Source organism: Gavialis gangeticus, unplaced genomic scaffold (genome assembly GCF_001723915.1).
Source record: "Gavialis gangeticus isolate Ggan-Ray unplaced genomic scaffold, GavGan_comp1, whole genome shotgun sequence".
In the NCBI taxonomy this organism is placed as follows: Eukaryota; Metazoa; Chordata; order Crocodylia; family Gavialidae; genus Gavialis; species Gavialis gangeticus.
Window position 1 is genome coordinate 137,036,391 of NW_017729024.1, and position 14,290 is coordinate 137,050,680.

A 14,290-nucleotide genomic window follows, 5' to 3' on the forward strand; every position below is an offset into this window, starting at 1 on the left:
CCCACATCGGGATCGTCTCCCTCTGTGCCCAAAGGATCGTTTCCTTAAGGCACAGCCACCCTTCCTGGGCTCCCATCTCGCCAAATCTCTTACTCTGCAGTGCGTCATTGACTAAACGCCTGAGTTCGCTGAAGCCAGCCTTCCTAAAGCCTAGCACTTCACCCTACTAGTTACCTTACCCATTCTACACCTTATGATGATTTCGATTATTTGGTGGTCACTGTCCCCCAGGTGACCACTGATCTGTACATCCCCTACCATGTCATCACAGATGTTAGTGTACCCATTCAACCAACAACCTGGGTGCTGTAATTTCTAGTATGTTTATTGATCTTAAGAAAGTGCACAGATTATCTGAATTTGTCTGAAATCATAGGGGTTTGTGAAACCATAGAAGAAAGCAACAGCATCATTTGACTTTCTTTAGCCTCCTATGAAATGTACTAGGAAAATTATTTAAAAACACATTGAGCTTGTACAATTTTTTGCCAGTGCAACAGGACACAATTCAGTGTAAAAAGATTCTGAAAAATGTTTTCCAAATTAGCCAATTGGCATTCTTAAAAATATGGGTCATTGTAATATGAACCATGCCAGAGAGTGCTTTCATTTCCATAGGGAAATGAAATTTTGGCACTTCTAAGGGCAATAATGTACAGAACGCGCAGCAAAATTAGCAGCAAAATATTTCATTTGTATTTGTAGTTAAGAATCCTTTTAGATTGCAATTCAGCTTTGGAATGGTTAAGACTTTACTGACTAAAAGTAATTGCAACTATATAACTAACTTCTACCCCGAAGTTACTGAACACAGAACTAAATCACTACCCCTTGAGTTTTTAAAGTAGAAAGTCAGTGGGGAAGGAATAGCTCTCTTTTGCTGGGTACTGGAAGTAGCACAGACAAAGCAAATCAGTCTACCACTATGCCAAGCCACTGTTCTTAAGTACAGAAGGTCTACACTACATAAAGTTGCTATGCTAAATTAATCCTCTCAGAAAGGAAGAGATTCTTCTTCCTGACCTCTACTAAGGAGCCCTACAAAAAGTCAATTTATTCTGTTTTGAAGAAGAATCAGGATTTCTACCTAAATTGCTTATACCATTTGATCACTTTGGCATCTGGTCTTAAGCGTTATTTCTCAGATTTTACCCCCTTGAAATCTTTATTCACTATTTGGCCACCATTATGCCTTCCATTAAGAAACTAAAGTCTGGTCATACGACACAATAGAGTATGGCTCTCAATCACATTCTCCTGGGCATGATGATGGAGCTCCCTAAGCACTATTTCTAAAGCTGGCTGCAGTTTGGAACATCCGTGGAATGGAACAGAAATGTCTCCTAATGTTTCAGCTACAAGGTCTAACCCTCCTAAGAGTTTAAAAGACCTGAATTATACAATGACAAAAATATTCCCAAGCCTTAAACTCATTAGGGGTCAGCAACATTTTAAAGCAAGAGGCTGTTTTAATGAGCCTTAGGTGCTAGAGCAGGCTGCTTACAACTCTGTCCACACCACTTCTGCCACCACAATCATTGCTTTCCCCTGAAGTGCTTCTTCTGCAGTTTTTTCCTACCACCAATGAAAAGCCCCCTGCCAAGCAAATGCTGCAAAAACTCCTCAGCTCCATAGGCCAGATAAAATGGGCTAGATTTGACCTGCAGGCCATAGGTGCCAACCACTTCTAAGGGACGAGTGATAATCTGTTATAATGCTCAGTATCTTAAAAAGAGTAACAGACAAATTGTCTCTCATCTGAAGAGATATATCTTGGATCTCTAAAGTATACTGTAACAACCTACAGCAGCAGGATGTTAACCACTGTAGTCCCCCTACTTTTCCTGTGGCAGACTTGGGTGTTATGTCTTGTGGTTGTGTCAGGGTTAACTGTGTAGTTGTGTTAGCAGGTTAGACAAAGGGTTTGTATAAAATGGTTTAAATAGAGATGATCCTGCCTCAGGCAGGAGGTTGGATTAAACTACTCTAGGGTTCCCTTCTAGCCCAACTTTTCTCTAGTTGGGAACCCTCTATATCCCTATATCCCTCTAGCTGGGAACCTGAAAGACTTTAGGGACACTCTTAAAAACAGAACATTAATCTAGCAAAAGATAAAAAAAGTTTTAACATGCCATAGGAACTGTAGACAAGGTCAATGTATTATTCTGAACAGTAAAAAGGCAAGAGATTTTTGTGTGAATATATTCAATATTTTTTTTCTGTTTTTAAAAGAGAGGAAAAGAGCATTTCTTCATGAACAAGAAGGAAAGATTCCAAAAATAAGATTGCTATCTGATGAAAAAGCTTGGCTTCCCTTGTGCCTGAAGTGTAAAAAACCTACCAAAACAAACTAAGGGGAAATGGGGGCTATGTCAAACTCAGCCAGGTAAATCCTCTGAGACAGATACTGTGAATTGGAAGAAATCATAGAGAATAAAACTTCTCTCTGAATGTCCTGGTCTCTATGTGAGTCATAATTTAACCTTCCAATTTCATTTACATCTGTACCCATCTGAAATAATACAATTGGCTTCAGCGATATAAAAGACTATCCTGGCTATTTTTTATACAGCAAAATTATACAAAACACGAACCATAGTCCAGTATTATTTCTGCGTCAATATTATATTTGCCTAGCCAAGATGAAACAGAAAGCATTAATATTTTATTTTTTATTCCTATTACAACAATTAAATAGCTTTTCATAATCTCTCAAAGTACTGCACAGGTTTACATATTATAGTATGAGTTGACAGAATAATAGTGTGATACCCTCTCGGAATATCTTAAAATGATAGCTGTAAAATTGGGAAGGTTTTAGTAAAACAATGTAAAAAGGTTATTCTTAATAGCAAATACCCTAATTTATTTTATATGTCTACATTTTTATATAGTGCCCATAACTGCCACTAAAGGAAACACATCGTTTTTCAAATACAGAATTGGAATTTGCAAGGAATTTCATTTCAACATTTATCCAACAGTAAAAAAAAACAACCTCTTTCTGAAATATAGTACAATGGGACTGAGAGAAAAAAAGTCACCACTTACCTCAATGGGAACTGCAAAACATTGTTGAGAAAATAACCTATTCCCATCTATTCTTTCTGTGCAACTGACCACGTTGATTCATAAACTAACTGTGTAAACTGACAAGCGAGCACATTTTAAAATCTGTGAGGATTCTAATGGCTACTTTACTTTTAATGAAGCCCTAAGCTTCTTGTTTTTAAAATATTTCTTATCTTACTCTGACAAGTTTCTACATAAAATTCCTCCCAACAATCTATTTTAATCTAACTTTTGAAAATTTTCTTCTATCTGCCATTCAGCTATTTTCTGTCAATGTTACTAACCCCAAAAGGTATCCCAAAAGCATCAGAGACCATCTATTATTTTGTGTTTGTACAGTTTCTAAAACAAGCGAAATTATTATTGGTTGACCCTGAGGCATTGATATAACAACAACAATGATGATGTAGTAACTTCTACAAAGCTCTTGTGTGGCAAAACAAAAAAGGGAACTGGGGGAAGGCATCAATAATAAATGATCATCATGTGCCTACACATACACAAAAATACTGTTGGACCGAATTTCATTTTCAGTCTGATGACAGCCTGGCAGTATACATGGGGCCTTACAGTAGGAATAATTAATATTTCCAAACAGGTTAAAGTCTCCTTTACATGATTAGAGTGGCATATAGTACTCATTAGTGTAAATGAAAGAATTAGGCCCTATTATTTCCACTTTATCACATATCCCGGGGATGTTAGGTAGTTTTTCACCCAGCAGCTCCATCTTTGTTCATGGCTACCAGAGGAAGTGTTTGGGGTGAAGGGTCAGCTAGTCATTCTTTTCAGCTGTCACTCAGTGGAAGATTCCCAGAGTAGGAACCTCTGCCACACTGTACAGTCAGAATGGCCAGATGTCCACCAATATCATTCCTCATCATCTTAAGTTACAAATGTATTCACTAGGGGCACACAACCTCTGATATGATCAGAGGTGGAAAAGGACTGAGGAGCTACTATTGGGGCTACTTAGTAGACTTTAAAGCATTCCCCTTCTTCTCAACATTCATGTTTGATTCTGTGGTTGAAGAAGTATTGAGGGCTTTGTTGCAGATATGTATCCGGCCAGGGCTTGGCCCTACCTAGTTAAGTTAGTCCTGGATGAAACAGTAAACTGAGATGGCCACGTTTTTTTGGATTCACCAATAGCAAGACGTGACAACAAAAGCTTGTCTGAATCTAGGGATTCAAACTATAAATTTGGAAAACAATATCAACTTTTGAGCCTCTAAATGTTGAAAATCTCTGATATCTGTTTGGCTGTGTACCAGTTTTAATAGTCCACTGACCATATTAGCCTCACAAAAGAATGAAAAAGTAATTTTAATCCCTACTGGCAGACAGTAATTTGTTAAGTTTCTGGTGCATCAAAAATCAATACAGTACAGTTCTGTTTACTTTTCTCTTTGATCAAACACCATAAAAAGATGTCAGCACAAATGTGAGTATCTTTGGAAAGAAAGACTGGTGTTGAATGCTGTTACAAAGCAATAGGAGATGCTCTTTCATTGTTTTCTGTAAGATTATTCTATTGACAAAATTAAAAATTAAGAAATGGTAATTTGTAGGGCATGCTATTGTAAGATAGGTCAGATCTGGGGAGTTACGTTATGTGCGTCACATGCACTACCTCCCACCTTTTTAAAATGGTAAGCAAAAAATCTCTCTGACTGAAAAAGCAGGTACAGATAATTTAACTTCACCAACATAATACATAAACATACTTTAGAAAACTGTAGGATTCTGCTACAACAAGCGTATCAAGATTAAAAGAGGGATGAATTAGAGTTTTATGTAAACAATGACAAAACCAATGATAAAACGTATCATGCAGATATGTAAGGGACATCAACCTTCATACTGTAGAATAGTGTTCATTAAGGCACTTACCAGGCCAGAAATTCAAGTAAAGGTATGATAGGATCTGGTGTACAATCCACATGATCACACCTCCTGTCATGCCACACTGCCATGGTGGGAGGCATGACTGTGGAGTCCAGCATGAGATCCAATCATGCCTTATTGCCAGTGTATGAGGACACTAGGATCATGATCCCATGCACCCCCTGTACCAGCAGATAGCAAGCTTCCACATGGGGCACTCCCCATGGCTACATATGGTACACCCTTGTGGTTGGGAGCCCCATCAACTGATAGGACTCCCTGCAACAGGGGAGCACCTGGCCACACATTCAATTAATAGTGTGATAAGAATGAGCCACAAAGTTATTACACATTGTTTGTGCAATAAATTTGTGATTTATTTCTGGCGTTATCATGCTATTAACTGATTAAACGTGTAGCTGGGTCACAGCTGGTTAATTACATCTTAAGTGTAATGTGCAGATGAGCCTTAATGTCTACTTGCTGTCCTCAGTGACATTATTGCTTAAGTTCTGTTGTGGGGGTGTTCATATTTGGGTAATTGCCACTGCAGCAGATAGTGCAGTGACAACTGACATAAATTTTGATCTCATGTAGCTACTCCAATAATCCTATTTTAGTGTTATACATAAAATCATTGTCACTATAAAACAACTTACTTCACACTGTTGTTTCTCATGACATTTAATGAGGCAGTCGGAATTTGCTACATATTTTCTACACTTCCAACACCGAAGCACATCAGCCTCTTGGCTATTCATTTTAACTCGGGATTCTTCAACTCTTTATCTGTATGAAAAGACCACAGAAATGTATAATTAATTTAGACATCTGTAATCTATTTACATTATGTAGGGTCTCCACTTGCAACCCCTCCAGGCATAAGTTGTTTCCTTTCTCACTCATGCTGAAACACAACACTGTTTTTATGAAGCACATATTCATCCAAATATTTCAATTCTGAGCTGCTAGTTTCAGTAACCTGAATGATTATTAAAAAAAAAATCACAAAGAACCATGAATATATATGGTGCTATAATACTTGGACAAGATCCTTTTCCTAATGATTATTTTTTAATTGCTCTAAAGCAGGGGTGACCAAGGCCCCAGGCAGGTATTACACTTAAGACACGATTTGCCTGTTAATCGCACCTTAAATAGGAACCTAGCCACACATTCAGGCCACAAAACAGGAAACCAGGCACAAAATATGTGGAATGTTTTTGTGCCTGGTTTCCTTCATGCCTTACCGAACATATGGCAGGGTCCCCTGCCATGCAGCTTGATGCCAGCTGCTTGGTGGTGCCTGATTGACAACTCCTCCATCCCCGGGACTGCACAAGAGCCAGTACAAGACTCTCATGGGTTCAAAGGCTGGAATTGACAGTCAGCTGATTATTGGTCTCCCTAGGACCTCACTAGAGCCAGTTCAAGACTCTGGTGTGGTCCTGGGGCTGAGACTGACAATCAGCTGATTGCAGGTCCCAGCCCTGGGACTGTACCAGAGCCAGCTGGAGACTCCAGTGCAGTCTCCAGGCTGAAACTGACAGTCAGCTGACTGTTGGTGCCAGCCCTGGGACTGCACCAGTACACCAGGCACCCAATGTTCAAATTGCTCGTACAGAGGAATCCGGGGAACATGATCTTGGTCTCCCCCTGAACTGGCAATTAGAAACTGGAATCTGATCCCTGATCACAAAATCATGTGTCCTGCCATACACATGGCATAGAAGAAGGCACAATTGTTGGGAATGGAGAACAGATCCCATTGTGCCATTAAATGAGCATGTGCCAGGGGCCCAAGGTCCAGGCCACAGGTAGGATCTGGCCCATGAAGCCATGTCATCTGTCCTGCACAGATGCCCACACCTCCAGAAACTTGACAGTGGGGGAACAGTGACAGTGTTAACTGCTGCGGCTCCCAGAGCTATGGCAATGAACGTTGCTGCCACCAATTCGAACCTGTGGTTAGTCTTACCCTGATAACACTGATATCAGATAACGCAGCCCCACACCCTGTATTGGTCATACGTACCAGATCAGGATGGGGAGGGTGAATGAACTGGACACCACTGCTCTAAAATGCATGGGTCCTTCTACAAAAAGTCAATGGGGTTTCACCTTGGCTTTACAGTCAACCCTCTAGCAAAAACACATCTAAATGAAGGACCAGTCTACACCATAAAGCGTTGCCAATATTATTAGGTAGGGGCATAAAAAGACAACAATCCAATACAGAAGATGACTTCTAGCTTAGTTAATACTGTTCAGGGAGGTAACTATGTTGGCAAAAAAAATCCTTTTGTTATCATACTCTGCATCTCTACTAGGGGCTCTGATGATAGTCAGATAGGGTGCACTCCCTGAAAATAAACCTGATATTAGACTTTAAATGCAAAAAACCTCCTAGATCGGGGTGGGCAATTATTTTGGCTGGAGGGCTGCTTAACAAATTTTAGTGAGCCACAAGGGTAGCCCTGCCCCTTGACAGGTATCCTGCTGATCGCCATCCTGGGACCAGAAATCCCACGCCGACCCCAGACATTTGCCACCAGAAGTCCCTCCCCTTGCCCCCAGAAGTACTCCTTTTGGGAAGGGGATTTGCTATCATTGAACGGGGAAAAAAACAAATCATATACTAAAAATAAAATATCTACTATAACATTTTTTATTTCAAAAATATTTTTGTCCTGATTTACATGCATTTGCACAGTGTATATAGAGGTGATTACATAATAACTCAAAATAAAGCCTTACTTCTGTATGTTGTGTGTGGAGGGGGTGGGGGTTGGAAGTGTATGTGGGATTTGTCAGGTTTTGTGAAGGGATGGGGGGTGGGAGCATGTGTGGGTGGATATGGGGTTTGTGGGGGATGGCAGTGTGTGTAGCGGGACTGGGAGAGTGTGTGTGGGGTTGTGGAGGGGTGGGGGTGTGTGGGAGTGGGTGTGGATCCCCCCACCACATGCCCCCCCATGGCACACAGCCCCCTCCACTGATGGCAGCAGCAGCAGCAGCAGGCCCTTGGGGTCCTCCTGGCCCACAGCAGGCAGAGTCTCCTGGCAGCGTGTGCATCTGGCTGAGTCCCAGGAGCTGCACATGGTGGTGCAGAGCCAGCCTGGCCAGTTGGCGTGCACCTTCTGCTGGACTGGGCTGACTCTGTGCCACCACGTGCAGATCCCGGGACTCAGCCAGAGCTGTGTGCCATTGGGCCAGGCCAGCTCTGTGCCTCCACATGGGGCTTCCAGCACTTCAGTGGGGATCGTGAAACATGGAGGTATGGAACCAGCCCGGCCTGATGGCACACAACTCCCAGTGGCTCCTGACCCACATGCCATCAGGCCAAGCAGACTCTGAATCTCCACATGTGGCTCCCCACTGGAGTGCTGGAAGCCCCACATGGAGGCATGGAGCCTGCCTGGCTCGATGATGCATAGCTCCTACCTGCAGTGCTAGAAGCCCTATGTGCTGGCACAGACTCAGGCCAGTCTGGATCGAAGGCATGCACCAGTGGGCTGGGGCAGGTGGGCTCCATGCCACCATATGCAGCTCCTGGGATTCAGCCAGAGCCATGTGCTGCCAGGGGGCTCTTCCTCCTGTGGGCCATGAGCACCCTGAGGGTCTGCCACCTGCTGCTGCTGGCAGTGAGTGCTGTGCACCATGGGGGGGGGAAGCCACATCCACCCACATACCCCACCCCTACCCCCTTTCCTGCAGGCAGGAGCACCCCTGTCCACTCACCAGGTGTCCAGTCACAAGCCATAATGCGCGGTGCCTCCACATGGGTCTCCCAGCTTAAGTGCCAGGATCCCCAGGGAGGTAGAGGCACAGAGCCCATCCAGTCTGATGATGTGCAACCTATGAAAGCCTACCTCCCGCTGGCTTTCAGCGGGGCAGCCACAGACCAGTAATAATTATTTTTTGGAGGGCCCCACAAGCTGGACAGAATGGCCTGGCAAGCTCAATCTGGCCCATGGCTTATATTTTACCTGCCCCATCGTAGATCATGATATTGTGGCTACCCCAACTTTAAGCACTATACAGCAATTGTAAAATAATTATATTAAAATTTAAGCAAGCAGCAAAAATCTGTGGCAAAAGGTCATAGAAATGATTGTGCGCGCCTGAATGAACAACTTCACCTTTATTTATATTCACTTTTCTTTTATAATACAAACAGAAATATCCAACTTAAATGGTCTATTCAGCCATTTAAACCTCTTTCATACTTATCTTTAAAGAATAGCTTAGGTGCTTTGTCATCTTATCTGTCTGGTTTTTGAAGATATAATAAATCATGACAAAATTAAACAAAAGGCACTGCAATTATCCACATATTTATTTCAGAAATAGTGCTTATTTCAGCAGATAGTACTCATTTTATATATCAAGGATTCTCCTCCAGAAAACAGGCTTCAGTTCCCCTATTGAAGCCAAAAATACCCTAATTACATTATAGTTATGATTACTGCTATACAATCAGACTTTTAATAAACAAAACTGAACCATGATTACACAGTGAAATGAAGACACATCATTTCAATGCCTTTCCTATTTCCCTGCAGATTTCAATCGATAGGCAAACAAGTAGGAGCCTATGTTAAAACTCCAGCATTCTTTTATTTCTAGAGAAACTGAGAGAAACATATTCCTAGTGAATAGGGGATTCTAATTACTACTGGTTAAATAAAATGAACATGGAAGGGATATTTTAGGAAAATAGAATATTCACACTCAAACGTTTTTCTTTCATATGGCAGAAAACTGATAATGAAAACAGCTTGAGCAAATTGAGCATCACTTTGAGTTTTTATTGAACCTGCTGCCAGGACAGTGATTTTAGCAGCCATTGCTGTGTAACAGGTTTGAAAGCAGCAGTTGAAATGTATAAAACTTTAAACCTCTCAATGGTATCAAATGTTAAATCGCTATTTTAATAATATGCATATTTTAATGCCTGGGATTTGTGGGCAGCAGGTTGCAGCTGTGGCCTGGCTTCAGCCCCAGCCCTGGAACAGCTCCCTGCCCAGCTGCATGCGCTGCCAGCACTATTTGGGCCCATCTCCACAGAAACCCTGGCCCCCTGCTGCCATGGCCCCACTGCTCCTGGGGTCTCCATGAAAACCAACTGCAGCAATACGGGCAGGGGCTACTGGGAAATGGAGTCCACCACAGGCCCAATCTGGCTTGCTGGCCAGACTTTGCCGGATCCTGATCTAACCCATGTCCTGGAAGATTTGAGACCCAGTAGATCTCATTGTTTCACTCATATAATTTTATTCAAAATACTAAACTAAAACTAGCTTCCTCTTTCTTCCAACACTCATGTCATTTTTTGTATTTGAGTGTACTAACTCATTGAACGGAACTATTTAAATAAGTTGAACAGAAAAAATTCTCTCTGCACCTACAGAAGAATCCAACCCTCCCAAAAGCTGGCTTTGCTTTTCAAAAAACTCTGATTCCAAGTGCTTAACCAGCAAGTTCTACCAGTTCTGTGCTTAGACTTCCCTTCAAACTCTAGCAGGAAACACATACCAGTGTATTCTTTAAACAAATGCCACATTTAATCTAAATAATATTAATATATTACATAAAGTTCAAATTATGACAATATGTTAGTTTAATCATTGTAAAAGCTTTATTTATGAACATGTATTTTAAAAAGTATGACTTAAATAAAAGCCTGTTTGAACCTAAAAAAAATCTAATTTAATTTTTTAAAATTTATTTTTATCTATCCAGGAAAAGTGCCTCATTGTTGAGACAAACAACTAGACCAGTAATTCTCAACCACAGTAACAGGCACTCTCCAAGAGCCTTTGGGCTAAGTACATTATTCTCCTAGCTTTGTGGACGTTCCCAACATTTCAGCAGTTGTGGACAAAAGCAAGAGAATTAAATCAATACAATTCTTGTCAGCTTCATAGCTGCTCTTCAATATCTTGTCAAGTAGAAAAAATCCGACAAAAATCTCATTATGTTATTCTACTGCTGTATTTGGGGAAATGGGGAGCAGCAACACAGAAAGGCACTGGTGCTGTTCATGAGAGGGGAAAACCTCCAGGGCTATAGACAGAAGTTACACATAAACCAGGTGAAGTCATCAGAATCTGGTTTAAACTTAGAACAGAAGCCCAGTAGACATAAACCAGTTTGAAAATGGCTGAAACTGGTTTAAGATAAACCTGATTGAATGTAGTATCAGACTTAAATGATTTGGGTCAAACCAGTTTATGAAACTTCTGTCCCACACCCCTTCCTGGTTCAAGTTAAATCAGATTCTCCCAGAATCCCAGCATGCTTTCCAGCTCTGGGCTGGGTTGTCTGCTCCAGCACAGAAGGGGGAGAGGGAGAGGGGCAGGGATCTGGGGCCAGGGAGGGGCGGTTAAATCCCACTTCCCCCTGTTAAACCCCCCCTCCCCCAAGTACAGGAGCTGCCTTTCCCTGCTAAATGTTCTGAAAGTTATTGTTGGCTGCAACTGTGGACTACAAATCCCAGAGGCACCTGGAAGCAAGAAGTGATGAGAACCCTGCAGAGTCCGGCTTCTGTGATGCCAGGCAGCAAAATCCCTGAGATCTCAGGGACAGCAGAAGAGGAAATGCCAGAGAGCCATGCTTTAGTACCCCTCGCTTCTGGCCAGCTGTATTTCATGAATCAAAGGTAAATGTGTGTCCAGTTGTTTCTCAGGTTAATCTTTGCAGTTTAAACTAACTTGCAAAGATTAAATCAATTCAGCCTCAGGCTTTTTGACTGTCTGTACTTAGTCCAGATGAGGTGAAGGATGGGGTAGCAGAAGAGGTTCAGAAAGGGGCAGGTACAGGGGTGTGCACTGATGCCCTTGCACCCCTTTCCCCCCCTTTAATTCCTGCTCTACCCAAAGTTTAAGATCAACTTCCTGGCAGTTGCAGGAGCATTTCTAGTCAAGCAGTGCCAGGGTGGATTTAAATCACAATTTAAACCACTGGTCAGGAAGCCTTGATTTAATCACTGTTTCTACAATAAGTGCATTGTTGTTGTTTGCTATAACCTTAATACATATTATTCATAACTCAGAGATAGCTGTAGGTTTCATTTTTAGAAGGTACACAACTATGCATTTTAAAGAAGTGATTTTGATTTTCTTCAGATTAATTTTGCAGCTACATCAGAAAACTGAATTATGATTTGGTTATTTTATTTACCAAGGCTAACTGAAGTAGATACTTGTGAAGTCACTGGAAGGTGAACCATCTCACTAGATTAATCATGGACATTTGGGGGATATTTTTGCCACATTGTGTTAGGAGGACATCAAATGAGCGCTGCTGCCATATGTTATTAGCTTGGAGCTTTTGTCTAGATTTCTTCTTATCTTTGATTTCTTCTCTCTTTTATGGCCTGGCAAGCCTGCTGCCTTGATAGGTTTTCCCTCCTACCATACATTCCCTCACTAGATCTCAAATCAATGGGGAGGCTGTACTCAGAAACTTATCCCTCAAGATTTCGGGAATATTCTGTTCAAAATGTTTCTCTTTTGTTTCTACTGCCCTTCCTTCCTTGCATTTATCTCCGGACTCCTCTTCCTTGCCCAGATCTACTCTGCCCCCAAGAATCCTCTATTCATGTAACTTCTTGAAACTTTGCACTTTTAGAGAGGTCAGGTCCTGACTCTGTGTACACGAACTTGCAGAGAGACAACCGGGCTGGTGAGTAGGTATCAGGTCTGTTCTCCCTCATCTCCATATACTGCTGTTAACAAGGATGTTATTTCTGGAGACACAAATCCAGTCTGAGAACTGAAACTAAGCATCACAGAGATGTTTAATGGGATCTTCTGTACTGAGCACTGAGTCCCATTGGGTAGAGTGGTTTTCTTTAATCTTTACTAATCTATAGAGGAGCCTCTGGGAGCCCCATAAGATTGGGCTGCTAACGGCCTGTTGTAACCTTTTTAGGAGTTTTATAAATAGGTCGTATGAATTTATTGCCTCAAGTAGTATATCATTAGAAGTTATAATCCCTATGCCATGCTGACATCTTTGATCTTTAACATATCTTAAATTAAAACGATCTTTATACAGGTTTTTTTTAAAAGCATCTTAACAATAAAAAAAAAAAAAAAGTACCGTTAAATCAAAAGAAAATCTGATTTAAATTACATTTTTTTTTTAATTGTTTGGTTTGGTTTTTTTAACCTACCATGGGCAGTGGTGAAGGAGTCATTTGACTTCCTAGCTTATTGTCATCTACCTGATCCCTTCTAAACTCTGCATTCCACAGGTGTTAATGCCGCCTCTCCTTTCTCGTGGCCTTGATGTTCCAGCCCTGAAGCCAGCTCTTCTCCTGCTCTTCTGCAGCCTCTTCACTGCTCCTTGTAGGGAAGCTCTTATTTCGCAGCCCTAAAGCTTGTTTTTAACTCACTGCAACCCGGTTCTATTTGGCTTGGCTTCCTAAGCTGCCTCATAGAGCCGTGGGCCCCAAGCCTGTAAGCAAAGCTTCTTCTGTCTTTTTAACTGGAGACAAAAAATGAAGAAAATGCCTGAAGATGTTTAACCACATGACACGGAGGTGCCAACTCCAAAGTGCTCCAAGCCACGACAGGAGGTTGGCATTAAGAAGAACAACACTTAAACCTTTTTAAAAAATTCTTTGGTTTCAGGTGGTTTCTTTTCATGCATCCTACCTCTATTCCCAATTGACTTAAGATAAACTAAAATAAACCATGTACAAACTGAAATGAATGTTCACACAAGTATTTGCTCTTGCTTTTGGTTTAAATTCACACCTTTAGTCAAACTGGTACAAATCTGGGACTTTAGCAGTTTATTTGTTTGCACATCAAAGCTGTCCCAGAAGGCTCAAGGGAGGAAACATTCCTAGCTCCTCAATTACTACTAAGCGACCTTCAAGGTGGCTCGGAGCACTGCGTTCCCCTACGGTTGAGACATTGTTACGCTAAAACTTTCCGCCCTCCACTTCACAGTGTGCTGAGACTCCTCACAGGACCTACACCCGCAGATGTGCTCCCTGTGCTCGCGGCACCACACCAAGTGCTAGAGGACCACAGAGCCTACCCTCCGCACTGGCCATAGAAGCAAGAGATGACCGAAAAAAGCACCTGCTCCATCAACTCTTAAACCCCTAAGGCTCAGGAGGCTTAAAGTGGTAGTGAAACCACAAGCTCCTGGAAGAGGCGGGGGATGCCCAATCAAACCCCTGGGAGCAGAGGAGCAGGCGGCAAAGGGAAAAGGGCAGCGCTCCAGACCACGCCCCGTCCGCACTGGGCATCGCCCTGGCGGGGAAACGCGTGGCCGCGGAGCGGACCGAGACGTGGACGCGGCGCTGAAGACG

At 42.1% G+C, this 14,290-nt stretch overlaps 1 protein-coding gene across 2 annotated transcripts in view; it reads right to left on the reverse strand.

Moving 5' to 3' along the window:
- Window positions 1–14,290, reverse strand: part of RNF180 (ring finger protein 180) — a 160,096-nt gene that overhangs the window by 145,621 nt on the left and 185 nt on the right. For both annotated transcript variants that reach the window (XM_019517803.1, XM_019517802.1), the window contains exon 2: window positions 5,619–5,748. In XM_019517803.1, the coding sequence (XP_019373348.1) occupies window positions 5,619–5,720 (102 nt within the window). In that variant the 5' untranslated portion in view covers window positions 5,721–5,748. The remainder of the gene's footprint in view (window positions 1–5,618; window positions 5,749–14,290) is intronic.